The 26,688-nt window shown below is 35.5% G+C and overlaps 5 protein-coding genes across 7 annotated transcripts; all 5 read right to left on the bottom strand.

The window, feature by feature from the left end:
* Nucleotides 1–6,071: 6,071 nt before the first annotated feature.
* On the bottom strand, nucleotides 6,072–9,493 carry LOC110703416 (quinone-oxidoreductase homolog, chloroplastic). Its single transcript, XM_021881222.1, has 4 exons — nucleotides 9,213–9,493; nucleotides 7,868–8,009; nucleotides 7,119–7,210; nucleotides 6,072–6,940 (listed from the first exon to the last, which is right to left on the bottom strand). Exons 1-4 carry the CDS (start codon nucleotides 9,276–9,278, stop codon nucleotides 6,251–6,253), a joined length of 990 nt encoding a protein of 329 aa, XP_021736914.1. The 5' UTR covers nucleotides 9,279–9,493; the 3' UTR covers nucleotides 6,072–6,250.
* A 2,932-nt stretch (nucleotides 9,494–12,425) lies between these two features.
* Nucleotides 12,426–16,093, bottom strand: LOC110703412 (quinone-oxidoreductase homolog, chloroplastic-like). Its single transcript, XM_021881218.1, has 4 exons — nucleotides 15,909–16,093; nucleotides 14,475–14,616; nucleotides 13,679–13,770; nucleotides 12,426–13,497 (listed from the first exon to the last, which is right to left on the bottom strand). Exons 1-4 carry the CDS (start codon nucleotides 15,972–15,974, stop codon nucleotides 12,808–12,810), a joined length of 990 nt encoding a protein of 329 aa, XP_021736910.1. The 5' UTR covers nucleotides 15,975–16,093; the 3' UTR covers nucleotides 12,426–12,807.
* Nucleotides 16,094–16,302: 209 nt separating this feature from the next.
* Nucleotides 16,303–19,316, bottom strand: LOC110703415 (quinone-oxidoreductase homolog, chloroplastic-like). The gene is made up of 4 exons (XM_021881221.1): nucleotides 19,067–19,316; nucleotides 18,101–18,242; nucleotides 17,506–17,597; nucleotides 16,303–17,376 (listed from the first exon to the last, which is right to left on the bottom strand). The coding sequence occupies exons 1-4, from the start codon at nucleotides 19,130–19,132 to the stop codon at nucleotides 17,164–17,166; spliced, it is 513 nt and encodes a 170-aa protein (XP_021736913.1). The 5' UTR covers nucleotides 19,133–19,316; the 3' UTR covers nucleotides 16,303–17,163.
* On the bottom strand, nucleotides 18,161–22,870 carry LOC110703413 (quinone-oxidoreductase homolog, chloroplastic-like). Of its 2 annotated transcripts, XR_002507672.1 has the most exons (5): nucleotides 22,744–22,870; nucleotides 21,589–21,730; nucleotides 20,604–20,695; nucleotides 19,676–20,420; nucleotides 18,161–18,242 (listed from the first exon to the last, which is right to left on the bottom strand). XR_002507672.1 is itself a non-coding variant. In XM_021881219.1 (4 exons), exons 1-4 carry the CDS (start codon nucleotides 22,807–22,809, stop codon nucleotides 19,731–19,733), a joined length of 990 nt encoding a protein of 329 aa, XP_021736911.1. In that variant the 5' UTR covers nucleotides 22,810–22,870; the 3' UTR covers nucleotides 19,397–19,730. The 2 variants fall into 2 exon arrangements, 1 of the variants encoding a protein (XP_021736911.1); XM_021881219.1 differs by lacking the exon at nucleotides 18,161–18,242 and having other exon boundaries at nucleotides 19,397–20,420.
* LOC110703414 (quinone-oxidoreductase homolog, chloroplastic-like) lies at nucleotides 22,810–26,099 on the bottom strand. 2 transcript variants are annotated; one of them, XR_002507673.1, is made up of 5 exons: nucleotides 25,806–26,099; nucleotides 24,887–25,028; nucleotides 24,256–24,347; nucleotides 23,397–24,139; nucleotides 22,810–22,925 (listed from the first exon to the last, which is right to left on the bottom strand). XR_002507673.1 is itself a non-coding variant. In XM_021881220.1 (4 exons), the coding sequence occupies exons 1-4, from the start codon at nucleotides 25,869–25,871 to the stop codon at nucleotides 23,453–23,455; spliced, it is 987 nt and encodes a 328-aa protein (XP_021736912.1). In that variant the 5' UTR covers nucleotides 25,872–26,099; the 3' UTR covers nucleotides 23,396–23,452. The 2 variants fall into 2 exon arrangements, 1 of the variants encoding a protein (XP_021736912.1); XM_021881220.1 differs by lacking the exon at nucleotides 22,810–22,925 and having other exon boundaries at nucleotides 23,396–24,139.
* Between the last annotated feature and the right edge of the window lie 589 nt (nucleotides 26,100–26,688).

The following is a 26,688-nucleotide window of genomic DNA, read 5'->3' as shown; positions in this document are numbered from 1 at the left end:
AATTGTTTTTGCGTTAATACAATTAACTTTAATTGATCTTATATATTTTTAACTTTTAATCATTGTTATTAATAACTCCGTTTCTTATTACTTGAATCAAATAAATTTTTTATAACTCACACCAAAAGGAATAATACATCTTTTGTTGCAAATAATAAGAAACAAAGGCAATATTAAAGTTATCAACGGTTAAATTTGTATAATATGATGACAAGTTCAAAAGTAAAGTCAAGAAAAATATATACAAGATTGGAATAAAATAGTAAATAGGCAAAATTAATTAAATAAATATTGTAGTGACCAAAGAAAATATATAAGAACTAAGCAAAGAAAGATTAGTATGGAGTACTAAAATAGTCATCATACTACCTCCATCTCCGAAAGAACGACTCATTTGGTCTAATTTTAGTCCCAAAAAATGACCCATTTGCATTAAAACACCCACTAGTTTGCAACAATATTTGTGCAAAATTAGTTTCCCCATGTAAAAAATTTGATTTCCCATGTAATTTTAATACTTTCTTTCTCTATTTTTTTACAAATCCCATGTAAATTTATTTTTTCAATATACATTTACTTCTTTTTATTTAAGTTTCTTAATACCCGCGTAATCAACCCAAATGAGTCGTTCTTTCGGGGACGGAGGGAGTACAATAAAAGATGTACAAAAATTTACCCAAAAAAAAAAAAAGATTAGAAATATAAAAATACGTAGCAAGATTCGAACTGGGGGTCATCTAGTATTGCAGCATGCATAAATTACCACAGAGCTATATCTTTCTATGTACCATTAAAGGAAACATTTATTATTTAACCTAATTTTTAAGGGGGCCATCAGTGAAAAATAAAAGAAATGGCGTTTGGGCCACGGGGGCCGGGCCTCCACCAGCCCCCCCCCCCTGGCTCCACCTCTGCATATCAGCCACCACACCACCCCTTCTCTCCTCCCTTCCCCTCATCATCAGTCCCACCTCCCCTCCCCTTATCGTGCAAGTAAGTTAGCGGGAGAGAAATAATAAAATTGTGGTAGATGCTTATATAATAAAAAAATGATGAAAGAAAAAAAAAAAGTGTTGCGTAAGAAATGGAGGGAGTATGTCTTTTATATTTCTTACACAATTATTTGAAACTAAAATGTATGAGACCAAATTTGTTTTTCTACATATGTTTAAGCCCAATTGTTTGAAGTAGGGCTGATCGATAGTAGGAGGGTCTGGCCCAACCCATCAGAATCAATAGCAATTATATTCCCAAAAAAAAAAAAAAAAAAAAAAAAGCGTAGGATTGGCTGTTTAAGCAATCAAGTGTTCAATTATATACGGAGTAATGGAGGTAACAAAATTAATATTCCATAATTCTAAATTTACTCACTCGTTCAATGCATTACAGCAGAAATTTTCAATTTCAATTTCAATTTTCTAGGTAAGTTTCTTAACGATCCTTATTACGGAGTATTATTAATTTCTTCTAATTCAATTCTGATTCATGTAACCCTTCTCTTACCTCTAAGCATTTAAGATTTTAAAAATTATATACTAAGTATATGTTTTAAATTGTTACTCATGCATCAAACAGTACTCCGTATTATATACATTTATTTATTTTATATACTATATTCTCGTTTCAAAGTATCTTGTGCTATTGAGTCAGGTATATAGTTTTTGGTTGAATTAATTATACTTTGCGATTGTAATTTATAAAGCCCTACTGATTGATTCACACCAAAGAAAAACTAATAAACATTAATACTCGCATTATACTTTAAATGATTTTCTTTTTTCTCTTGGTGTTAATGAATCACTAGGGCATTATAAATTACTTGGGAGATTTGAACCTGTGACCTATTATACACATACCACCCTTAATATTAACTGTTAGGCCAAGTAAGGCCTCGTTGGTAGCTTTCATGTGTGTGTGTGTTTTTTTTTTTACATGTATATTATAGCATGATGCTGTTTTCTTTATAAATTACACAGATATGGTGAGAACAATGGATTATCTCAGAAAGAGTAGATGTAGATCGGATTTCGCAGTTGCCGGAACACATCCTCCACCACATTCTATCATTTATTCGCATTAAAGACATAGCTCGAGCATGTACTTTGTCAAAGGAATGGAAGGGAGTATGCACTTCTTACAACATTTACACATGTTTGAGTTATGATCACAACTCTTTTGCCTTACAGTTACTACTTTCTTCTGATGCAATCGATGTGTGTGAAATAAGGGACAAATTCGTGGATTTTGTGGTACATAACTTAGGAAGAGTAAGCCAACAATAGTCACCAGTACTAAGACTATCGTTAGATGTGGCTGTGTTAAACAACGAATTTTCTAGTCTAGACGAGTTGATGAGTCAGGTTGGAAAAACTAAGGTTGAAGAATTGTGTGTTACCGTGCAAACAATTAACTCTCCGGTGTATACAGAGTGGGAAAAGACGTGGGGAGATGTATGGTACGAGTTTCCCTACCCAACTGTACTAGCTTCAAACTGGCTTGAATCTCTTTCTATTCAATGGTGCAAGTTCCCTGCAACAGCTGCAGGCGCGTTTACAACCCTGTGACAACTGTGGCTAGAACAAGTTATGTTTAGTGAAGAATCATTAACCACTTTGGGAGGTTGTTGTCCAGGGATTGAGTCAATAGATTTTGATTATTGCTCGTTTTTGTTTAAAACCCTTAAGCTGTCCAAGTTTCCTAAGCTAAAGAAGGCTTCCATCCTAACAGCAGGCGAATTTGGTTCTCTCAGCAGTGTTGACACTACAGAAACTAACCTAGAGAATTTTTATTATGAAAGTGTTGATTACAATTGGGTGACGAGTCCAGCTGCTTGTTGTAATATCAAGGAACTCCACCTACATCATTGCCATGTAATCGCGCCTAATCTGTTTGAAGACTTTACAACAGCTTTTCCCCTTATTGAGAATGCAAGTATCTTCGAAAGTTTTAAAGGTGTAGATTGGTTCAAAGCTACTACTAATAGTCATCTAAGGAGTTTACAAATACACTATAATTTTCTAATTCTTCAGAAGCTTTATATAGATTGTCCAAACCTGAAGTATTTCAGGTTTTATGGTGTTGTTTCAGAGGAGGTTTATATCAACTGTCCAAAACTAAGGAGTTTTCAATATTCAGCCCATGTTAATGGTAACATTCCAAAGGTTGTTTCTGTTAACCTTCCGACTGACTTATGGTATAGATTCGATTTTTATGTGGATAGTGATCTTGACACGTCGTGGTTCATCTGCTTAAAGAAGTTCATAGAACAGATAGGAGCACACAAAAGCATTTGGCTATCTCTTAGAGTTGGCGTAAAGATGGTAGGTGCAACAATCTTTGTTTTCTGAAATTTTGCAAAATATGTGTTAGAAAAACATTATTCATTTACTGTATGTGTGTTTGTTTTTGCAAGGTTCAATTTGTTCTAGATGAATTTGAAGCAACTCCGATTTCTAAACTTAACCATGTCCACCTAGAACTGGAAATTTTAAACAGTAACAGGAAAGATATAGGCCATATAGCGGCTTTTGTGGATGGTCTCTTTTGGGCTACCTATCCAAACACCTTGACTATACAAGGTTTTTATTGTTTTGATGCTGTTAAGGTATGCCGATTCATTCCTATACGAGTGTATTCAACTGTAAAACCAGATTAAAAAGTTTTTGAAATAGTTGATAACTTGTTATAACTATGGATAAATGTTTCTTTTTTTGGTTTTCAGTATTTGTGTGGAAGATTAGCAGACACGAAACCTCGAAATGAATCTTGTTGTGAGCTGCAATTATGCAATAAATATTGGTGGCATAACATGGAAGATTTTGAAGTTACGCAGGGAAATGAAGACATGACAGAGAACTTGGCGTCTTTGGTGGAGATGGTAGAAAAGACAAACAAAACACAAAAAGAGTAGCTCTGACTTCAGATTTGAATGGTGCACCATTGAAGAAACCTTAGCAAGGTTTTTGGTGGCAATGCATTATGCATGAATCATGATTATAGTACTTTCTCGGTTTCTCCAGCGTTTATTTAGTTATTTATTTTTACTTGTATCGACTTTAAGCATTATTCACATTATCCGCACTTTGATTTTAATTTTGGCATTAAATGTTCAAGGAGTTGTCTTTTAATCTTAAAAAAAAATCAGAGAAAAGTGATCAACATACTTGAGATGGGCGGAAAGCCCATTTGAGATGTCTCCAGTGTTGTGCTTCTCCCAATGAGTCTTATCTGCATCCTGCTGTGCTAGGATAGCTGCATCACAGGTTGTTGTCCAGGGATTAAGTCGATAGATTTTGATAAATGCACGTTTTGGTTTGAAGCCCTTAAGCTGTCGAAGTTTTTCCTAAGATAAAGAAGGTTTCCATAGCTACAAGCAAAATTGGTTTGCTCAATAATGTTGACACTACAGAAACTAACCTAGAGAATTTTTATTATGGAAGTTATGGACACAATTGGGTGACAAGTACAGCTGCTTGTCGTAATATCACAGGGAACTCCACCTGTATGAATGCCCTGTAACCGCGCCTAGTCTGTTTGAAGACTTTACAACAGCTTTTCTACTTATTGAGAAAGCACGTATTCAAGTTTTGAAGGTATTTCATGTAGACTGTCCATACCTGAGGTATTTCATGTTTTATGGTACTGTTTCAGAGGAGGTTTATATCAACTGTCCAAAACTAAGGAATTTTCAATATTATGTCCATTGTAATAACTTCCCAAAAGGTTATTTCTGTTAACCTTCCGACTGCCTTGTGGTATAGATTCGATATTTATGTGTATAGTGATCTTGACACGTCATGGAGATAAGAGGACACAAGAGTACTTGGCTCTCTTAGGATTTGCCTAAAGATGGTATGTGCAAAAATCTTTGTTTTCTTTTGCAAGGTTAAATTTGTTCTAGATGAATTTGAAGCAACTCCGATTTCCCAACTTAAACATGTCCACCTAGAACTGGATATTGCAAATGATAAAATGGCAGATAAAGGCCATCTAGCAGCTTTTCTGGATGGTCTTTTTTGGGCTACCTATCCAAATACCTTGACTTTACGAAGTTATTACTGTTATAATGTTCTCAAGGTACGCCGATTCATTCCTATCCAAGTGTATTCAACTGTCTAAACGGATTAAGTAGTTTCTGAAATACTTGAGAACTTGTTATAACCATCAACTATATATGCATGTGTTTCTGTTTTTGGTTTTCAGTACCTGTGTGGAAAATTAGCAGACACGAAACCTCGAAATGAATCTTGTTGTGAGCTGCAATTTTGCAATAAATATTGGTGGCATAACATAGAAGATTTTGAAGTTACGCTGGGAAATAAAGACATGAAGGAGAAGTTGACATGTTTGGCAGAACAGCCAAACCATCAAAAGAGTAACCCTGAGTTCAGATTTCTATGGTGCACCATTGAAGGAGCCATTGCAAGGTTTTTGGTAGAGATGCATTAATCTTGATTGTAATACTTTCTCCGAGTTTTTTCTTTTTCTTTTACGGGGTACTTCTAATGAGTTGAAGCATTATTCGCATTATTCACTTTGATTTTTGTTATTTTTTTTCTAATTAATTTTCATGAGTGTTTTATTCCTTATAACAGTGTTTTTTTAAAAGAGTTGTAGGAGTTGTCTTTTAATCTTGAAAAATCAAAGAAAAGTGATTGAACGTACTTGAGATGGGCGGAAGCCCGTTTGAAATGTTTCCACTGCTATGCTTCTCCTCCTTTGAATTTGCTGTAAAGCATAACAAAATCTGGGGAAACTTCGTCAGCAACCTCATATTGAGACCATCTCAACATCCCATGGCGTGGATACAACCACCATACAGCATACACCATATACTTGTTTTTGCCTCCTTGTCGCTCAGGCTCTCATCAAACTCAAAAAGAGGTTAATTATACAGGATTACAGCATAAAAGTTTATAACCAAGAAATAAGGGCATGTTTTCATTGACTGAACTCAGCTGAACTGAACTGAATTGAATATTTTATAGGAGAAGAAAATTAGGAGCTGAACTGAACTGAACTAAGCTGAGCTGAACTTAACTGAATTTCAACGTAAGAGAACAGACCCTAAGTTGACAAAAATAGTATATACACAAAACCTAACAACTTCTCCATTAGGAAGTATTCCTATAACTTTTATGTTTATAAACAAATTACGGAGTATAAATAAAAAAAAAAAATATACCATCATAAACTTACATGTTTATTACAGTCAAGCAAGCTATATATTGTCTGCATCAATAAATTCTATTCAAGGCTCTATGATAATCTTCCCAGTAGCATGACCACTCATTATCCTACTCCAAGCTTCTTCAGCTTTCTTCAAGGGATGTTTCGAGTCTATGACTGTTTTAAGCTTTCCTTCCTTCACCAAATTCACCACATAATCAAAGTTTTCTGTCTTTGGAATCAAAAGCAGGGGAACCAGCTGCTTCTTAGAGAATGTCAGCTTCTTCAAAGCAAAAGTCATCATTGCACTTGGGGTGGGAGTCAAATCTATAACCTTACCAGTTGCACTCAAATTGGGTTCAAAGGTGGACCAAGGGATTCCGCTCGCACCATGGATCACATAGTCATATTTCTTTCCTGACGGACTATTTAAGGACGCCCCTTCCGGGGTCTTGTAGTCGAGAACCTCATCGGCCCCTAAGCCCTTGACAAAGTCTAGGTTGCGAGCTCCACATGTAGCTGTAACATGTGTGTTTCCCATCTTTGCCAGTTGGACTGCATAGTGGCCTACACCCCCTGATGCAGCGGTGATCAATATGTTCTTTCTTTCACCACTTCCATCAAGCTTGATGTTTGCAGACTGGGTGAGAGCTTGGTGAGCAGTAAGGGCAGCAACAGGTAGGGCTGCACCATCAGGTGCTGATACTTCTGGTGGTCTGGAAACTGTCAGGTTCTCCTTTGCCACGGCGTATTCAGCCAGTGCCCCTCCAGTCTGTCAATCATAACATTAATCAGTCACAATTTTGGTTTTCCCCACAGAAAACTCACTTATTGGTTTCATGAGATAGGGCCTCTGTGATCAAAATAGCAGGTGCGGCATACCCCTCACTCATACACAGTTAAAAAAAATATCTACTAAAAGAATTAGATTTGGGAAGCAAGCAACTTACAGCATGGCTAAGAATGGCCACAACCTTGTCACCAGTTTTGAACCTCTTAACAGAAGATCCAGCCCGGACTACCTCCCCAGCAACATCAGTTCCTGAACCAACACAAAAAAGATTTTTAGCTACATAGGTATAATGCAAAATATAATCATCTTCCATGCAAAGAATTTCCTAGATAGAATCAAAATTATTAATTTAACAAACCATTTGTACTATGCTTTCTTAAGATTTTACATTACATTAAGAGCATTACACATTTTTGTACAACAGCGTTATCTGCATCATACAATAATCAAATAGTGAGATTTCCAAGTTCCAACACAGTTCACCACAGAGAGGTTTAACTTCTACCACAGATTACCACCATCCACAGTCTTCTCACACGAAAGAGGGCAGAGGGTGGATAAACAAAACTACTCATATATGTCAAGTGAAAACCAAGAACTAAACTTTTGATGGTTATGCATCCGCAGGAGGGGATAGGGGGATAAACTCCTGCACGAGATGAGTGTTAAATGGACCCACAATATTGGGATTCATAGGTGCAGTGCCACCCACCCACCCCAAACCTCATGCTCAACAAGAAAAGCTAAGTACATTCCAAAATCACACATTCACACAGTTGTCATAACACAGAAGATGACTATCAAGCTGCTTGAAGAGTATACAGTATTAGTTACAATAGTTAAGGACTCGAGCAAAGAGTGTAAATAAAACTACAGCAGTATTGCCAGTATGAGTGTATGGCATACCAGGTATTGTGGGGAACTTGCGGGGTAAGAAGGGCCGTAGAACACCCGTCTGTATCTTCCAATCAATTGGATTCAGAGTTGCTGCCTCAATCTTAACCAATACCTCATCAGCCTTTGGATCAGGAACACCAACCTCAACATGCTGCAACATAAACAAAACTAATGAGAACACATGAAGATAACATTTTGGTTCAAGAATTATTCACCTGTTTCTTGTTTAAGTTACTTTTACCTATGGAATGAATGCATCATAGTTTTAAACACATGGTATATATCAAATAATTACGACTCTGAGCGAAAATTCGAAAGTAAATAACATTATACTCTACTTTTTTTTTTCCCCTGGCTGATTACAAAGGTCAGCTCACTTAGTAAGATAAGTACACTTAAATAAGCAGAGCTAAGGTTCAACAAAAAAACATATGAAACATCATATGAAATGGGAAAGGAAGGTCGAGATTTCCAACCAATAAAAGCAAGACTTCCGAATCCAAAGGATGGGGGACAGAGCACAGAGGACAGACAAACAGCATGGATACGAAATGGACTAGATCCAAAAGATGAACTAATTCACATGCGTTTCAGCACTATCATAACAATTTAATCAATTACCATAGAAACTCGAATAAAAGTATACTGATCAATCAAAATTTAGTTCCAATGATCTCAAAGTTACCTAAAGATATCTTAGTATGAGCAAAACATAAAATTAAAACACAAGCATTGTTCATGTAATAAATTTCACAACTCCCAAATTCTGTATCTTCAAACAGCATCAACCAAAAACCACTCGGTGTGCATCGGATTAGCAAGTTCAAAACTTAAAATCCTACGAATACCCTTAATCAATTGACTCTAGAAGAGAGAATCACTAATCTTCAAATTGAAAACTTCATATTGTAGTTGGTAAATTAGATGCATTATTTTATCAACATTTGGTCCCAAAATTTAGTTTATAATATATTACTCAGTATATACAGCAATCTTCAACCTTTTCAATCAATTATATTACTAATTTCCTCTATTTTTCAATTCCTAAAGCAATTGAACTTACACATCATAATCAAATTTCAAGTCCATCAAACATTTAAATTATTACACAACTAAAAATATATAAAAAGAAAACAAAACCCAATTTGTTAATCTACCTTAATTTCTCTAATTTATTCATTTTATATACGAAATATAAAATCAACAACTTGGGTATTACTGTATATACAATATACTACCATTCCAAAATTTCAATTGCCATGCATTGCTACAAATACATAAACCAAAATTTTAAAAAAATACCCAATTAATACCAACCAAAAAACAATCAAATTCGATGGAAATTAAAAGGGACCTTCAAGGCATCAGCTCCACCGCCATAGCCAGAATATTGAAGCGCGTGCATAAGTTTGGAAGCCATTTGAGATTCAGATGTCAGATGATACTCTCTCTTTCACGTCTAAGTGTTCTTAGTTGTTTGGTATTTGGCTTATTTTTTGGGAGAGTTTCTTTTCGTCGATGAATATGATCACATATATTCACATTATTCGCATTTGACAAGGAATGCGTGGTCTGTAGGATGGCCACATTTGTACAAAATCGTGGATGTTACCACCTTGTCGATTAAAGTTTTAGGGGTGGTATTCGAAATGGAGAGCAAATTTCGGTAATAAACTAATACTCCGTACCTATTAGGGGTAAGTATATCGGATGTCCGGTCAAAATTTTAAGATCCGAATTTGGAATCGGGTCTTAAAATTCGGAACCAGAATTAAAATTGGTTAAATCGGGTCCCAAAAATTAGGATTTGGAATTGGAACCACTTCCGAGTATCCACTTATGCATATAATCATTAAAATATAATATAAATTATAATACTTTTTTTTTTTTATCCTATTTTCAATTTTTAGTGTCTAACACTTGTATTTATCTATGGATTAAGCTGCGCCAAAAAAAAATAATAATAATGTATGGATTAAGCTATTTTATTTATGTAAGGTATTAAAAATATTTTTTTAATTTACTAACTAGATACATTTAACATTATTTTATTTTTAAAAACTTATTTAGTGTAACATATGTTGGGTAATTGGGTACCCAAGCAGTTCCGAGTCCAAAAAATCAAGAATTGGAATTGGAACCGGTTCCTTAATTTATTATCCATCATTGAAACCACAAGGTCCAATTCCATTTCTAGACCCATCGGTTTCTAACTGGTTCCGATTCCAAATTCGAATACCCAGAATTTTTGCTCACCCTAATAACTATATATAAAATAAATAAGTGAAATTATTATTGGCGACCGTTGAAATCTAGTGAAATGGTAAAGGATCGATTTCAAACACACTTATCTTTCAATCTAGAAATGATTTTGAAATGATCCAAGTTGGAGGTTAGAGGTGATAAGTCTGATAACTTGTTTCAAGAGCTTTCCAACGATATAAAAACGAGAAAGTTATGATCGTTTTATGAAAAACTATTGAAGCTCACCCTATGCAATTTTTATACTTGGGCCCTTTAATCATAATTCAAATTTTGGTAAAATGATACTTCATAAATATTAATTTCAATTGTCACATTGCATGCTAAATTACAAAAAATAAAACCCTGACATTTTCACGGCACTTTAAGGCCAATTATCTCAATAGTTTAAAAATATAGCAAAAGATATTATCATAAAAAATTTCAGCAAGTTATAGTAAAAACTATGTTAATTAAATTTATAGACAAAATATGTTCAATCAATCAATTAATCAAAGTCTTAATCTCATAAGTGGGGATGAAATGTGATGAGATACGATAAAGTTTTTTTAAAAAAAAATACTTACCTATAGATTCTTCACTAATCGTTGATTGTATAAACGAATTTGAGAGATAGAAAATTAGGTGTAATTTTATGTAAGAAATTAAGTAAAATAAAGAGATAAGTCTAGAATTAGAGAGTAGCGAAGATATGTTAATATAGGGTCAAGTATTGACGCATAGCTGCTATTTACATGGTAAGTAAATAGCAGTTATGTAACAAAAGAGTGGTGTATTTAATAATCAGTCCTCTTATATACATCCCAAACAAATAGCAATTATGCGCCTAGTTGAACTAGAATGGAAAAACAAAGTACTCAGAGTTTCGGTCTTAAGAGTGAATATTTTGGTCTTTTGGAGGTGTTTATTGACTCATAGTCTCATACGAAGTAGTTTTCTGTGCCAAAAAATAAAACACATGGGGTACACTGTCAAAACGGTTTGACAGTTTGGGTTCGGTTCGGTTTGAAATCGGTTCGGTATTAAATCGGGTCGGTTTGAAATCGGTTTAAATGTATCGCGGGTCGGTTTCAGTTCGGTTTAAATAGTTAACGGTTCGATTCGGTTTCGGTTTATTCTTGAGCGGTTTTAATTCGGTTCGGGTTGTAAACAGTTCGAGAAGTAAACGGTTCGGTACAGCCGGGTTGCGGTTTGTTAACGGTTCGGTGTAAACGGTTTTTATACCGGTTCAAACAGTTTCGGGTTGGAAACGGTTTCGAGTTAGAAACGGTTCGATTCTTTTTCGGTTCAGTTTTATTTTGGTTCGGTTTGTTGACGGGTTCGCCTTTTATACGATTTAACGTTATTCGGATCAGTTTCATTTCACGTTTACTAAATTATGGTTCAGAACGGTTTTTTTATTTCAAAAAGTCGGTTTTTAATCGGGTCGTTTGGATTAGGGCAGTTAAACAATTTTGGTTTGAAATTTCATAGTACTTGCTAACTAACCTTTTGCTGGTTAGTAAGTTTTATATCAAGCCGAGACTTCATCACTTCATATTTAGGCATTAGGCATTATATTATATACAAATTCTCATCGATTTTAAAAATACATATCATGTTATTTTTAAGTTTAGTCATACTGATGTTACTAGTTTATTACGAAGTATTACGAAGTAACGTAGATTATAAAAGTTTAGTGTATTAATGAATTATTATTGTTTTACTATCACATTGTTAGATGCTTCTTATTCAATCATCTAATTGATGTGTCATAAACTCATAATCATGATTGATGAGTTATTGTGAGATCGAAATTACAGTTTGATTTATAGACAGTTCGGTTTATTAACGGTTCGGTGCAAACGGGTTGCAGTTTGTTAACGGTTCGGTGTAAACGGTTTTTACCTCGGTTCAAACAGTTTCGGGTTGGAAACGGTTCGGTTCTTTTTCGGTTCGGTTTGATTTCAGTTTGGTTTAAAACTGGTTCGGTTTGTTAACGGGTTCGGTTCTTATACGGTTTGACATTATTCGGATCGGTTCGGTTTCGGTTTTACTTAAATACGGTTCGGGTCAGTTTTCGGTTTTACAAAATCGGTTTTTAATCGGTTCGGTTCTCATTTGGGTCGGTTGGTTTCGGACAGTTAAACGGTTTCGGTTTGAAATTTGACAGCACTAGGTACAACGGCTGGTGGCAAAGGGTAACTCAATAATTTTGAGGTCATGGGAATCAAACCCCTGATTTCCCTCCAAAACACATTTATCCTAACCAGCAAACCAAGAAGATCTTTATTTAAGATTGAGCTCAAAACCACCAAGTTGAAGATAAAAGTACTAAAATTGATCCTATTATTTCCATGATTGATAACTTCATGTTACAAGAAATGAATTTCACCTATAAACTACTAGTGAGGTTAACAAGAAAGTAAGAAAAACATTAAGTACTACAGGAGTAGATTATGTTTAACAACTAACACACCCTCCTTGCCTCTAATCACACATAAGAGAGTAACTTTACAAGATTACATTTTACATGTTTATAATCAAGAAATTGATTGATGCCGAAAATATTACATGCCAGCACCTAATAACTTCTCCATTTAGGATGTATGCCTTCAATATTTACAAACACTGTATAATTATGAACTTATATGTTTATTACTATCAAGTATCAACCAATTTGCAGTGTCTGCATCAATATAATCTGTTCAAGGCTCTATGACAACCTTTCCTGTAGCATGACCGCTCATTATCCTACTCCAAGCTTCTTCAGCGTTCTTCAAGGGATGTTTCGAGTCTATAACTGTTTTAAGCTTTCCTTCTTTCACCAAATTCACCACATAATCAAAGTTTTCTGTCTTTGGAACCAAAAGCAGAGGAACCAGCTGCTTCTTAGAGAATGTCAGCTTCTTCAAAGCAGAAGTGAACATTGCACTTCGGGTGAAAGTCAAATCTATCACCTTTCCTGTTGCACTCAAATTGGGTTCAAAGGTGGACCAAGGGATTCCGCTTGCACCATGGATCACATAGTCATATTTCTTTCCTGACGGACTATTTAAGGACACCCCTTCCGGAGTTTTGTAGTCAAGAACCTCATCGGCCCCTAAGCCCTTGACAAAGTCTAGGTTGCGAGCTCCACATGTTGTCGTTACATGCATGTTTCCCATCTTTGCCAGTTGGACTGCATAGTGACCCACACCCCCTGATGCAGCTGTGATCAATATGTTCTTTCTTTCACCACTTCCATCAAGCTTGATGTTTGCAGACTGGATGAGAGCTTGGTGAGCAGTAAGGGCGGCAACAGGTAAGGCTGCACCGTCAGGTGCTGATACATCTGGTGGTCTGGTAACAGTCAGGTTCTCCTTTGCCACGGCGTATTCAGCCAGTGCACCTCCAGTCTGTCAGTCAACATATTAATCAGTCACAACTTCGATTTATCCCACAGAAAGCTCACTTATTTGTTTGACGAGATAGAACCTCTATAATCAAAAGAACAGGTGCGGCATGCCCCTCACTCATACAGAGTTCAACAAATCTATTCTGAGTAAAAGAATTAGATCGGGGAAGCAAGCAACTTACAGCATGGCTAAGAATGGCCACGACCTTGTCACCAGTTTTGAACCTCTTTACAGCAGATCCAGCCTGGACTACCTCCCCAGCAACATCAGTTCCTGAACCAACACAAAAGGCGGCCTTTAGCTACAAAAAAATAGGCAAGATAAATCATCTTCCATGCAAAGAATTGACCAGCTAGAATCATAAACATTAATTCCACAATGCAAGATACACATTGAGAACATTTTAAGAAAAATTGTCGCACCCACAGCCCTTCCAGAAGAATAAAAATGGTAAGAACAATTCGGAACATTATGTACGCCCTGTAATAAATTAAAATGTCGATATAACAACTTCATACAATAATATAAAGAGAGTTAATTCTCCAGCATATATATAACACACTTGTATAATACAACACCATTATCTGCATCCTAAATAAAATAGCATTGATGTGCTTCAAACATTTGAGAATTCGAAGTTCCGACACAATTCACCATCCACAGTCTTCTCACGTGAAAAAGGAGTTTACACTGATTACCACTAGTGCAATATTGACTGACAATGGCAAAAGGTTTAAAAAAGCTAGGTTAATAGCTTTAGGTTATCATTCTCAAAATAGTTTGAGTCTATCAGGACTATCACTCTCTAAATACGGCTCGAGGCCATAACTCTCTAGGTTTCCCAATACAAATTTCTGCCTACCATTTTCTTTCCCTCCCTCTCTATTTATACCAAGGAGTAAGGACTATTAACCTAGTAAAATAATATTACTAGAATACGCATACTATACCTCCTTAGGTTAGTCTATTACACATACCAGGTATTGTGGGGAACTTGCGGGGTAAGAAGGGCCGTAGAGCACCTGCCTGTATCTTCCAATCAATTGGATTTAGAGTTACTGCCTCAATCTTGAGCAATACCTCATCAGCTTTTGGATCAGGAACACCAACCTCAACATGCTGCAACATAACAAAACTAATGATCAGAAGACTTCAAGATAACATTTTGGTTTAAGAATTATTCATCTGTTTACCTACTCAATAAATACATCATAATTTTAAGCACACTGCATTTACCAATAGATTTTTTTTTTGAAACAAAAGTTCAAAAGTAAATAACATTATACTCTCCTTTTTTTTCCCTAACTGATTTACGTAGTATGATATGTACACTTGGATAGGCAGACCTAAAGTTCAACAAAAACATATGAAACATAAAATGAAACGGCAAAGGTCGAAATTTCCAACCAATAAAAGCAAAACTTTCAATTCCAAAGGACGGGGACAGAGGACAGACAACCAGCACATATACAATATGGACTTAATCCAGATGATGAACTAAACCACATTTGTTTCAGCACTATCTTAACAGTTCAATTAATTGCCATAAAACCTCGAATAAATTCTATTGATCTATCAAAATTTATACTTTATAGGTGTGTTCCGCAAAATATAGCTATATACTTCCTCAATACTTTTTTACTTACCTATTTCTTTTATCACGCTTCTCAATGCAAACCTTTAATGATCAATAACTTTAATTCTCCACAATTAAAAATTATAAAAGTTATATATCATGATAGTACTTATACAGACGGATTCAACAAGATCTCACATGAATATGTTTTTCCTTATATATTCTTCACAAAAGACGGTCAAAAGAGGAATGGTGAATACTGTAAAAGGGGTCAAGTAATAAAGAACGGAGAGTAATTGTTAGCTGTTAACAAAGTGTTACCCATTACCCACCCCTAATCAATTGACTCTTGTAGAGAATCTCTTAAATCCTAATCTTCATAGTTAATACTTCAACACTAGTTGGTAAATTAGATGATTTTAGCAACTTTTGGGCCCAAAATTTAGTTTCTTCAACCCTTTCAATCAATTTTGATCTATTTTTAACTTATACATCCTCTTCAAATATCAAGTCCATCAAAACAGTCAAATAATTATATAACTACAAATATATAAAAAGAAAGCAACACAAAACCCCAATTGTTAATCCACCTTAATTGCTCTTATATATTCATTTTATATACTAGTATAAAATTAACAACTTGGCTATCTATATACTATCATACCCAATTTACATTTTCAATTGCCATGCATTACAAGAATTACATATACAAAATTTTTAAAAAATACCCAATTAATACCAACAAAAAAAAAAAAAAAAAAAAAAATCAATCAAATTCAATAAATTGAAATTTAGATAACAATTAATTTTTTATTTTTTTTTTCAAAAAAAGTACCTTCAAGGCATCAGCTCCACCACCATAGCCTGAATATTGAAGGGCGTGCATAAGTTTGGAAGCCATTTGCACGTCAGATGATACTTTGTCATTCTGAGTTTTTGGTAAATGTCATTTGACTTTCATAGTGTTTTTTGGGGAGAGTTTCTTTTCGTTACAAAATCACTATCGATGAATATGATATGAACACTATTGGCATTTGAATATTTGATAATAGAATGCGTGGTCTACAAGAATTTCAAATTATGTTTAAGTATAAAATAAATAAATCGGCATTTTTTAGTGCGGCTGACCAATTCAAATAAAACAGTTCAACTTTAAAAATAACGGAAAACGGGATTTGAAATTTGGGTCCGAAATGATTTCAGCCTTAGAACGCATTGGGTCTTATTTTGACAACACAATTTTAGCTAGTTTTGCCTATAATATTACTGATATTGATAAGGTTAACAAGAAACACAAACGAGACCTTAACCAAATACTAGGAGAGGCCAGAGAGTGGATTATGTTTAATTACACATTTACACCCCCTTCCTCTCATCACCCACAAATTAAACACACAAAAAGTGTTTAATTTTACAAGATTACAATTTACATGTTTATAAGTATTATAACCAATGAATTGGTTGACGATTATATTCTATGCCCAAACCCTAATAACTTCTCATTAGGATGTGACACTTTAATAATTAATATATACTAACACAATAAAAGCAAATATACCATTATACTGTCAAGCAAGTTATGGTGTCTGCATGACTGCATCAATGTAATCTGTTCAAGGCTCTATGATAACCTTTCCTGTAGCATGACCGCTCATTATCCTACTCCAAGCTTCTTCAGCTTTCGTCAAGGGATGTTTCGAGTCTATGACTGTTTTTAGCTTCCCTTCCTTCACCAAATTCACCACATAATCAAAGTTCTCTGTCTTTGGATTCCCAAGCAGAGGAACCAGCTGCTTCTTAGAGAATGTCAGCTTCTTCAAAGCAAAAGTCATCATTGCACTTGAGGTTGGAGTCAAATCTATCACCATACTTGTTGCACTTAAATTGGGTTCAAAGGTGGACCAAGGAATTCCGCTTGCACCATGGATCACGTAGTCATATTTTGTCCCTGAAGGACTGTTCAAGGACACCCCTTCTGGGGTTTTGTAGTCAAGAACCTCATCGGCCCCTAAGCCTTTGACAAATTCTAGGTTGCGAGCTCCACATGTAGCTGTGACATGTGTGTTTCCAAGCTTGGCCAGTTGGACTGCTTAGTGGCCCACTCCCCCGGATGCAGCTGTGATCAATATGTTCTTTCTTTCACCACTTCCATCAAGCTTGATGTTTGCAAATTGGGTAAGAGCTTGGTGAGCAGCAAGGGCAGCAACAGGTAGGGCTGCAACTTCAAGTGCTGATACTTCTGGTGGTCTGGTAACTGTCAGATTCTCCTTTGCCACGGCGTATTCAGCCAGTGCACCCCCAGTCTATCAGTTGTAATATAAATCAATCACACCCACAGAAAGCTGATTTAATTGTTTTATGAGATAGGCCTCAGTCAAAATAGCAGGTGACTGAGATAGCTAAGAATGAGAATGGGAAAGCAAGAAGCTTACAGCGTAGCTAAGAAAGGCCACGACCTTGTCACCAGTTTTGAACCTTTTTACAGCAGACCCGATCTGAACTACCTCCCCAGCAACATCAGTTCCTGAACCAACATGAAAAACGGTCTTAAGCTGAAGAGGGATCATACAAGACATAATCATTGTCGTCCATGCAAAGAATAGCCAGCTAGAGTAAATATCACTAATTTACTATGCTTTTACACTACACATTGAGATTAATTAAAGGAAAATGGTTGCAGCTACGACACTACTAGAAGAATAATAATGATAGTACGTAGCAAATCTCTGTCTTCTGTCAAACTTGACGTACATAAGTGAAGACCAAAAACTGCACTTTTCTTTATGAAGTGAATACATCAGCAGGAGTGGGGGAGGGGGGTAAACTCATGCAATATATGAGAGTTGAACTAAGTGCCTTCCACCCATCCCTCAACCTCATTCGGTCATTCCCAAAAGGAAGAGCTAAATACAATCTAAATTCACATGATTACAAGTTTGACAAAACATAGAAGATGACGAGTAAGCTGCTCGTGTAAACAGAGTAAATAAACCACAGCAGCATCGCCAGTATGAGAGTATGACATACCAGGTATTGTGGGGAACTTGCGTGGTAAGAAGGGCCGAAGAATACCATTCTGTATCTTCAAATCAATTGGATTCAGCGTTGCTGCCTCAATCTTAACCAATACCTCATCAGCCTTTGGACCAGGAACAACAGCCTCAACATGCTGCAACTCAGACAAATCTAATCAGAAGACCTCAAAATAACATTTTGGTTCATGAATCATTCACCTGTTGAGAAGACCTCAACCTAATGAGAAGACCTAAATGAAAGTGCAAGCATAAATCATCAAACAGATTTCATTTCATAACTTCCAAACTCTCAATCTTTGAACTGCATCGACATTAAAAAAAAATATACTCTGTGTTCATCCAGCCAAAGGCGGGGTTAACAAGTTTAAAACTCAACTTCCTACGACGTGTTACTGATCACCCTTAACAAATTGACTGTAGTAGAGACTATTAGATTCTAATCTTCATATTATATCTAAAACATTATATTAGACTGCATATTTTTAGTTTATACTCTGTTACAGACCAGTAGATACACCTAACCATAACCTTATGGAATAATTCTCATTCTTCAACCCTTTCAATCAATTAACTTCCTAATTCGCTGTTATATTCATTTCTATAACTATTGGATTCATACTTCCTTTTCAAATTTCAAGTCAATCAACTAGTCAAATTATTATGATTATACTACTAAGAATTAAATTTAATTGGTATTAAAAAAAAAAAGAAAAAAGAATATAATTTAATTCTCTAATTTGTTATTCTATATATAAAATCCACAACTTTGTGTTTATTATACTATCATTCCCCAAATCTATATTCTCATTTGCATGCAGCCCAAAACATACATATACAAAATAAGAAAATAACTAAATTAATCAAGAATAGAAAAACCAACCAAAAACATCAATCAAATTCGATGGAAATAAAAATTTAGATAACATTCAGTTCATAAAATAAGAAAAGAAAAAAGGACCTTCAAAGCATCAGCTCCACCTCCATAGCCAGAATATTGAAGAGCATGCATAAGTTTGGAAGCCATTTGTGCTTCAATATGGGCTTATTTGAGAGTATATTTTCGTTATAAAATCATCTATAAGTATGATCAGTTGATCACTATGATGACATTTTTGACACTTGACAAGGATTGAATACATAGTTTACAGGATGCCCACATTTGTACGAAATTGAAAATGTCAGCCTATTCAATGATTCAAAGTTTTGAAATTGATAATCAACAGATATATAAATAAATTTGTATTGAATTCAATGGGTCAAATATTATGATAAGTTGCAATATTACAAGTTTACAAGATTAAATTTTACTTATGCCATGTTGATAAGTTGCTACAAATATACGTCATAGTACAATTACTGGAGAGTATATTATGTTTGATAACACCCCCTCGCTTCTCATCCCACGCAAATTAAACACACACAAAAAGTGATTAATTTTACAAGATTACAAGTTACATGTTTATAGCCTAGAAATTGGTTGACGGAAATATTATGTGCCCAAAACCTAATAACATCTCATTAGGAAGTGTAACTTCAATATATGCAAACACAATATAAGAAAATATACCATTATACTGTCAAGCAAGTTATGGTGTCTGCATGACTGTATCAAAATAATCTGTTCAAGGCTCTATGATAACCTTTCCTGTAGCATGACCGCTCATTATCCTACTCCAAGCTTCTTCAGCTTTCGTCAAGGGATGTTTCGAGTCTATGACTGTTTTCAGCATCCCTTCCTTCACCAAATTCACCACATAATCAAAGTTCTCTATCTTTGGATTCCCAAGAAGAGGAATCAGCTGCTTCTTAGAGAATGTCAGCTTTTTCAACGCAAAAGTCATAAATGCACTTGGGGTGGGAGTCAAATCTATCACCTTACTTGTTGCACTTAAATTGGGTTCAAATGTGGACCAAGGGATTCCGCTTGCACCATGGATCACGTAGTCATATTTGGTTCCTGATGGACTATTCAAAGACGCCCCTTCTGGGGTTTTGTAGTCGAGAACCTCATCTGCCCCTAAGCCTTTGACAAATTCTAGGTTGCGAGCTCCACAAGTAGCTGTAACATGTGTGTTTCCAAGCTTGGCCAGTTGGACTGCATAGTGGCCCACACCCCCGGATGCAGCTGTGATCAATATGTTCTTTCTTTCACCACTTCCATCAAGCTTGATGTTTGCAAATTGGGTAAGAGCTGCATGAGCTGCAAGGGCAGCAACAGGCAGGGCTGCACCTTCAGGTGCTGATACTTCTGGTGGTCTGGTAACTGTCAGGTTCTCTTTTGCCACGGCATATTCAGCCAGTCCACCCCCAGTCTGTCAGTCATAATATTAATCAGTCACAATTTTGATTTTTCCCCACAGAAAGCTCACTTATTCGTTTGACGGGATAGGGCCAATATGATCAAAATAGCTGGAACGGCATGCCCCTCACTCATAGAGTTAAAAAAAAAATCTATTCTGGTTGAAAGAATTAGGTTGGGGAAGCAAGCAACTTACAGCATGGCTAAGAAGGGCCACGACCTTGTCACCAGTTTTGAACCTTTTTACAGTAGATCCAACTTGGACTACCTCCCCAGCAACATCAGTTCCTGAACCAACACAAAAGGCGATCTTTAGATACAAGGGATCATGCAAGATATAATCACCTTCCATGCAAAGAATTGATCAGCTAAAATCATAAACATTAATTCAATAAGCTACCATTTGTACTATGCCTTCTTATGCTTTTTATACTACACATTGAGAAAATTTTAAGGAAAATGGTCGCAGCCACAGCTCTTCCAGAAGAATAAAAATGGTTATAACAAATTCCGAACTTGATGTACACCCTGTAATGAATTAAAATGTCGATATAGAAGCTTAATAAAACAATATAGAGAGAGTCAACTCTTGAGCATGTATGATTTAACACACTGGTATAATACAACAGCATTATCTGCATCCTAAAGAAACTAGCATTGATCTACTCCAAACATTTGACATTTCCAAGTTCAAACACAATTCACCACAGAGGGGGTTAACTCCAGCCACCGATTACCACCATCCACAGTCTTCTCATAGGAAAGAGAGCAGAGAGCGGATAAACAAATCTACTCGTACTGTCGTACATGTCAAGTGAAAACTGAAAACCAAGAACTGAACTTTTCTTTTTGAAGGTTATGCATCAGCAGGAGTGGGGAGGGAAATAAACTCCTGCAAGGAGATGAGTGTTAAATGGACCCAAAATATTGGGGTTCATAGGTGCAGTGCCATCCACCTATCTGGTGCATTGCGCAGTGTCATCCACAAACCCCAAACATAATGCTCAACAAGAAAAGCCAAGTGCATTCTAAAATCACACGTTCACAAATTTGAAATAACACAAAGGATGAAGATCAAGCTGCTTGAAGAGTATACAATATTAGTTGCAATAAGTTAAGCCACGAGCAAAGAGTGTAAAATAAAACTATAGCAACATTGCTAGTATGAGTATATGACATACCAGGTATCGCGGGGAACTTGCGGGGTAAGAAGGGCCGTAGAGCACCTGCTTGTATCTTCCAATCAACCGGATTCAGTGTTGCTGCCTCAATCTTAACCAATACCTCATCAGCCTTTGGATCAGGAACAGCAATCTCAACATGCTGCAACATAAACAAAACTAATGAGAAGACTTCAAGATAACATAATTTGGTTCAAGAATTATTCACCAGTTTGTTGTTTAAGTTACTTTTACATACCCAATAAATGCATTATAAATCAAACACACAGCATATACCAAAAAATTAGAGACTATGAACAAAAGTTCGAAAGTATCTCTCCTTTTTTACTACTAATAAATGATTACAAAAGTCAGCTCATTTAGTATGATATGTACACTTGGATAAGCAAAGGTAAAGTTCAACAAAAATCATATGAAACATCAAATAAAATGGCAAAGGAAGGTTGAAATTTCCCACCAATAAAAACTTTCAAAACCAGTATATATACGAAATTTACTAGATCTACAAGATGAACTAATTCACATGTGTTTCAGCATTATCTTAACAATTTAATAAATTTAGTTCCAATGATCTCAAAGTTATCTAAAGATATCTTAAGGATGAGCAAAACACAAAATTAAAAATAAAAGCATTATTCATGTAATTGATTTCACATTTGCCAAATTCTGTATCTTCAATCCAGAGGGTGGGCATCCTTCCAATGCAGGATTAGCAAGTCCAAAAACATCATATTGGTTGGTAAATCAGAAGTATTATTTTAGCAACATTTGAGCCCAAAAATTTTGGTTTATAATAGACTAGTAGATGCTCCTAGCCACAACCTAATGGAATATACATCATTCTTCAACCTTTTCAATCAATTATATTCCTAATTTGCTCTAATTTTCAATTCCTAAAGCAATTGAATTTGTAAATTCTTATCAAATTTCAAGTCCATCATTCCATCAAACAGTCAAATTATTATACAACTAAAAATATATAAAAAGAAAACAAAACCCCATTAGTTATTCTACCTTAATTTCTCTAATCTATTCATTTTACAGTAGTATATAAAATCAACAACTTAGTTATCTATATAAAAAAATCAATCAAAATAGATGGAAATTAAAATTTACATAACTTTTTATAAGAAAAATATCAGGAAAAGAAAGGACCTTCAAGGCATCAGCTCCACCACCATAGCTAGAATATTGAAGTGCGTTCATAAGTTTGGAAGCCATTTGCGCGTCAGATGTCAGATGATACTCCCTCTTTCAAGTCTCAGTCTTCTTACCACAGTTTGAGAAGGCCTTTCTGAGTTTTTGGTATTTGGCTTATTTTTTGAAGAGTTTCTTTCCTTTATACAATTGTTGAATATGAACACATTATTATAAAATTACTGTATTCGTAATATAAAATCACTAATTCAACATTATTGACATTTGACAAGGATTGAATACATATTTTACAGGATGGCCACATTTGTACAAAATTGAAACTGTCAGCCTATTCAACAATTTACAGTTTTGGAGGTGATACTAACAATAAACAAATCTTACAATAAAAAATAATCTTAGTTCACTGATAGAAATAAGTTGAATATTAGGGGGAGGGGGGGGGGGGTGGAAACCATTTATTAGTTTGATAAGTTGCTACATATATACTTAGAACAATGATATGTGTAACTTAGACTTAAAGAAGTAGAGCTGGTGACTTATGAAACGACATGAACCCTAATTGAAGTTATTGAGGGAATGGGACACCCACACAAACCCAAGTAGAGGATTATATACTAGTATGACAGTATGAAGTACTTCGTATCACATACCTAAAGCTCTGAAATCTTTAAGCCAGTAATAATATCTGTCTATACGTATTTTCTATTCAAAGCTCTATTATAATCTTTCCCGTAGCATGTCCACTCATTATCCTACTCCAAGCATCTTCAGCCTTACTCCAGGGATGTTTCGAGTCTATGACTGTTTTAATCTTCCTTTCCTTTGCCAAATTCACAACATATTCAAAGTTCTCTAACTTTGGAGACAGAATTAGAGGCACCAATTGCTTCTTAGAGAATGTTAGCTTCTGCATAGCAAATGTCATCATTGCACCAAGGCCAGGAGTCAAGTCTATCACCTTACCAGTTGCACTCAAATTAGGCTCAAATGTGGCCCAAGGGATGCCCATAGCACAATGGATCACATAGTCGTATTTCTTTCCTGAAGGGCTTTTCAAGGAAGCTCCTTCTGAGGTCTTATAGTCAAGAACTGCATCAGCGCCCAATCCCTTGACAAACTCTAGGTTACGGGCCCCACATGTTGCCGTTACATGTGTGTTTCCAAGCTTTTCCATGTGCACTGCATAGTGACCCACACCCCCTGATGCAGCTGTGATCAATATGTTTTTCCTTTCACCACTTCCATCAAACTTGATGCCTGCATGGGTAAGTGCTAGATGAGCAGTAAGAGCAGCAAGAGGTAGGCCAGCGCCTTCGGGTACTGATAATTCTGGGGGTCTAGCAACTGCTATGTTCTCCTTTGCCACAGCATATTCAGCCAGTGCACCCCCAGTCTGTCAGTCGCAAAAAAAATCAGTCACAACTTTGGTTTTCCCCACATCGTTTAAAAAACTATATATTTCCAATTAAAAGCACAAGGATATTAGAAGCAACTCAGCAAGAAACTTACAGCATGGCTAAACAAGGCCAGGACCTTGTCACCAACTTTAAACTTCTTTACAGAAGATCCAGCCTGGACTACCTCCCCTGCAACATCAGTTCCTGAACCCAAAAAAGAGGTGGTCTTCAGCAATAATTGAAGAATCTTGCAAGGTTATCATCTTGGCTTTAATAGAAATCATTATTTCGCAAAAGTTTAGTCCATGCAATGAGAACATTTTACAGAAATGGGGTGGCCATGGCAATTTCAGGAGAATAATAATGATAACTGATAAGGACAACGATATAGCAATTCAAAACTAAAAGTGTATCCTGAATCTGGTATTATACTCTGAACATTTAGACACTTATGCAATACTAAAAGATTATATTATATGGTTTAAACCTTGAGATCTCCATTAAATGTCAGTAAATAACATTCTCCAAAGAGAGGACACCAATAAGTACCACCCAATCTACAGCTTTCTCAAAGGAAAGAAGGGGGTTGAAGAACAAAACAAATATGCCAATGCCCTCAACGAAAAAACAAGAGGCGCAGGAAGGTGACAATTTTAACAGCTTAGTAAGAATGCAATATTAACAGCATGAAGTTAAACCTCAAAGGAAGAACTGAAATTAAGAAAAAATGCAGTATGACAAACCTGGTATATAAGGGAACTTTCGGGGTAATATGGGTCGAGGTATGCCCTCCTGTATCTTCCAATCAAATGCATTTAAAGATGCAGCCTCAACTTTTAACAGAACCTCATCAGCCTTTGGATCAGGAACAGCAACCTTAACACGCTGAAACATAGATAACAACCTTTATGAGAAGACTTGCTGAAGGCAGGTATAAGAAGTTAAAAACCTACTAGTACATCATAAGGATTCAACCCAACAAAGAAGTAGCAATTGTTCTGAACTCTAATCACCACATTTCAACCCCATATCTCAGCAATTTTCGGTCTAAAACGAGATTAGAACAGACAAGTGTAATAATCCTTTACTCATTAGTCCTAAAACAGTAAAACTCCTAACCATATCTTTTCAAATTATTCTTTGTAGTTTTGTACAACATTTATTCTAGGGTGACCAATTCATAGGAGGAACAAGAATTCTTTGTACCATTGTTTTATTGAATATTCGAGCATAATTGCATACAAGTACATAAATTACATAACAAATGTTGTATGCTAAGATCAGAACATAACCATCAAACTTATCTTTAATATAGCTAATTGATAATATGTTCAAAATACAATATACTTCGTGTATAATAGTGATATATTCATTGCAGTATTCAACCAAGAATATTCTATGTTTTACAAGTTTTTCCATCATCTCTCAATTAATACAGCACATAAATGAAATAGTAGTTTGATAATTCTCTAATCCTAAAAATCATAAATTAGCATCTTTATTCCAACTTCAATTTATCTCCTTACATACCCAATTAAAAACTCAGATAGAAAATCAGAGATTAATAAAGTATTATAAAAACCCAAGTGCAAAATCATTGAAATAAAGGGAATTGCAAGATTAATTACTATAAGAAACCCAAAAAAAAAGGGGAGAAAAAACCTTTAATGCAGCAACTCCACCACCATAGCCAAAATACTGAATAGCATTCATTAATTTGGGTGCCATTGCTCCTCTGAATTTGGAGGAGGATTAATTGGGGAGTTGTGGTATTTATTCAGCAAATGAATGCAATTTACGATGTGAAATTTCAAAGTGGAATTTAATGAGGTCAGTCGTCTCTGCCGCCATGGAAGAACATTGACAATCATTGGAAGTTTCAGGATGTTGCGACTTCAAGGCGTGCAACCATTTTGGTGTTTCACCCGTTAGGCTTATTCTGATTTGAGATACTTTTACAAATACCCGAGTGTTCGGTACATCCATGTTTATTTTGTACTCGTACTAATTTTGATAAATGATTTTTATTTTACTATATTTAGAACAAAAATTAACCTTGAATTAGGGATTTTGATTTAGAACTGAACTAAACTCAAACCGAAGTGAGCAGGGCCTTCATTGGTTGTATGGTGCATATAACAAATTCTATTCCGATTTAGGGTTCGTTTCAAGGTGGTTAAGTACTAATTCCCTTTCAATTATTGTTACTTGTGATTGAACCTGAGTACTCCATATCAAGTATAGGTCTAATTATCACTGCACCAAATCGCCAATTGGTTGGTTAGTTGTCTTACAGAAGAGTTTAGGTTATAATTTTAAAGTGACTCACGAAGTCTGGTCATTTCCAGTTTAGATTGGGTTTATTCAAGTTTGATGGCTTCCATCAATTTTGGGTTGGGACTCTTGGGAGCAGTACCGTGTCAAGACTTTGAGCCATTTTATGAGCACACTTTTTTTTTAAGCAATATGAGCACAAATTTTATACTTCCTCTCTCTTTTGTTTTTTTTTTTTTTTTTTTAAATTAAAATAGTTTGACTTTTATAT

The sequence above is a fragment of the Chenopodium quinoa genome, unplaced genomic scaffold (genome assembly GCF_001683475.1).
Source record: "Chenopodium quinoa cultivar QQ74 unplaced genomic scaffold, ASM168347v1, whole genome shotgun sequence".
NCBI classification, from domain to species: domain Eukaryota; kingdom Viridiplantae; phylum Streptophyta; class Magnoliopsida; order Caryophyllales; family Amaranthaceae; genus Chenopodium; species Chenopodium quinoa.
This window is presented reverse-complemented; position numbering and strand designations above follow the sequence as displayed.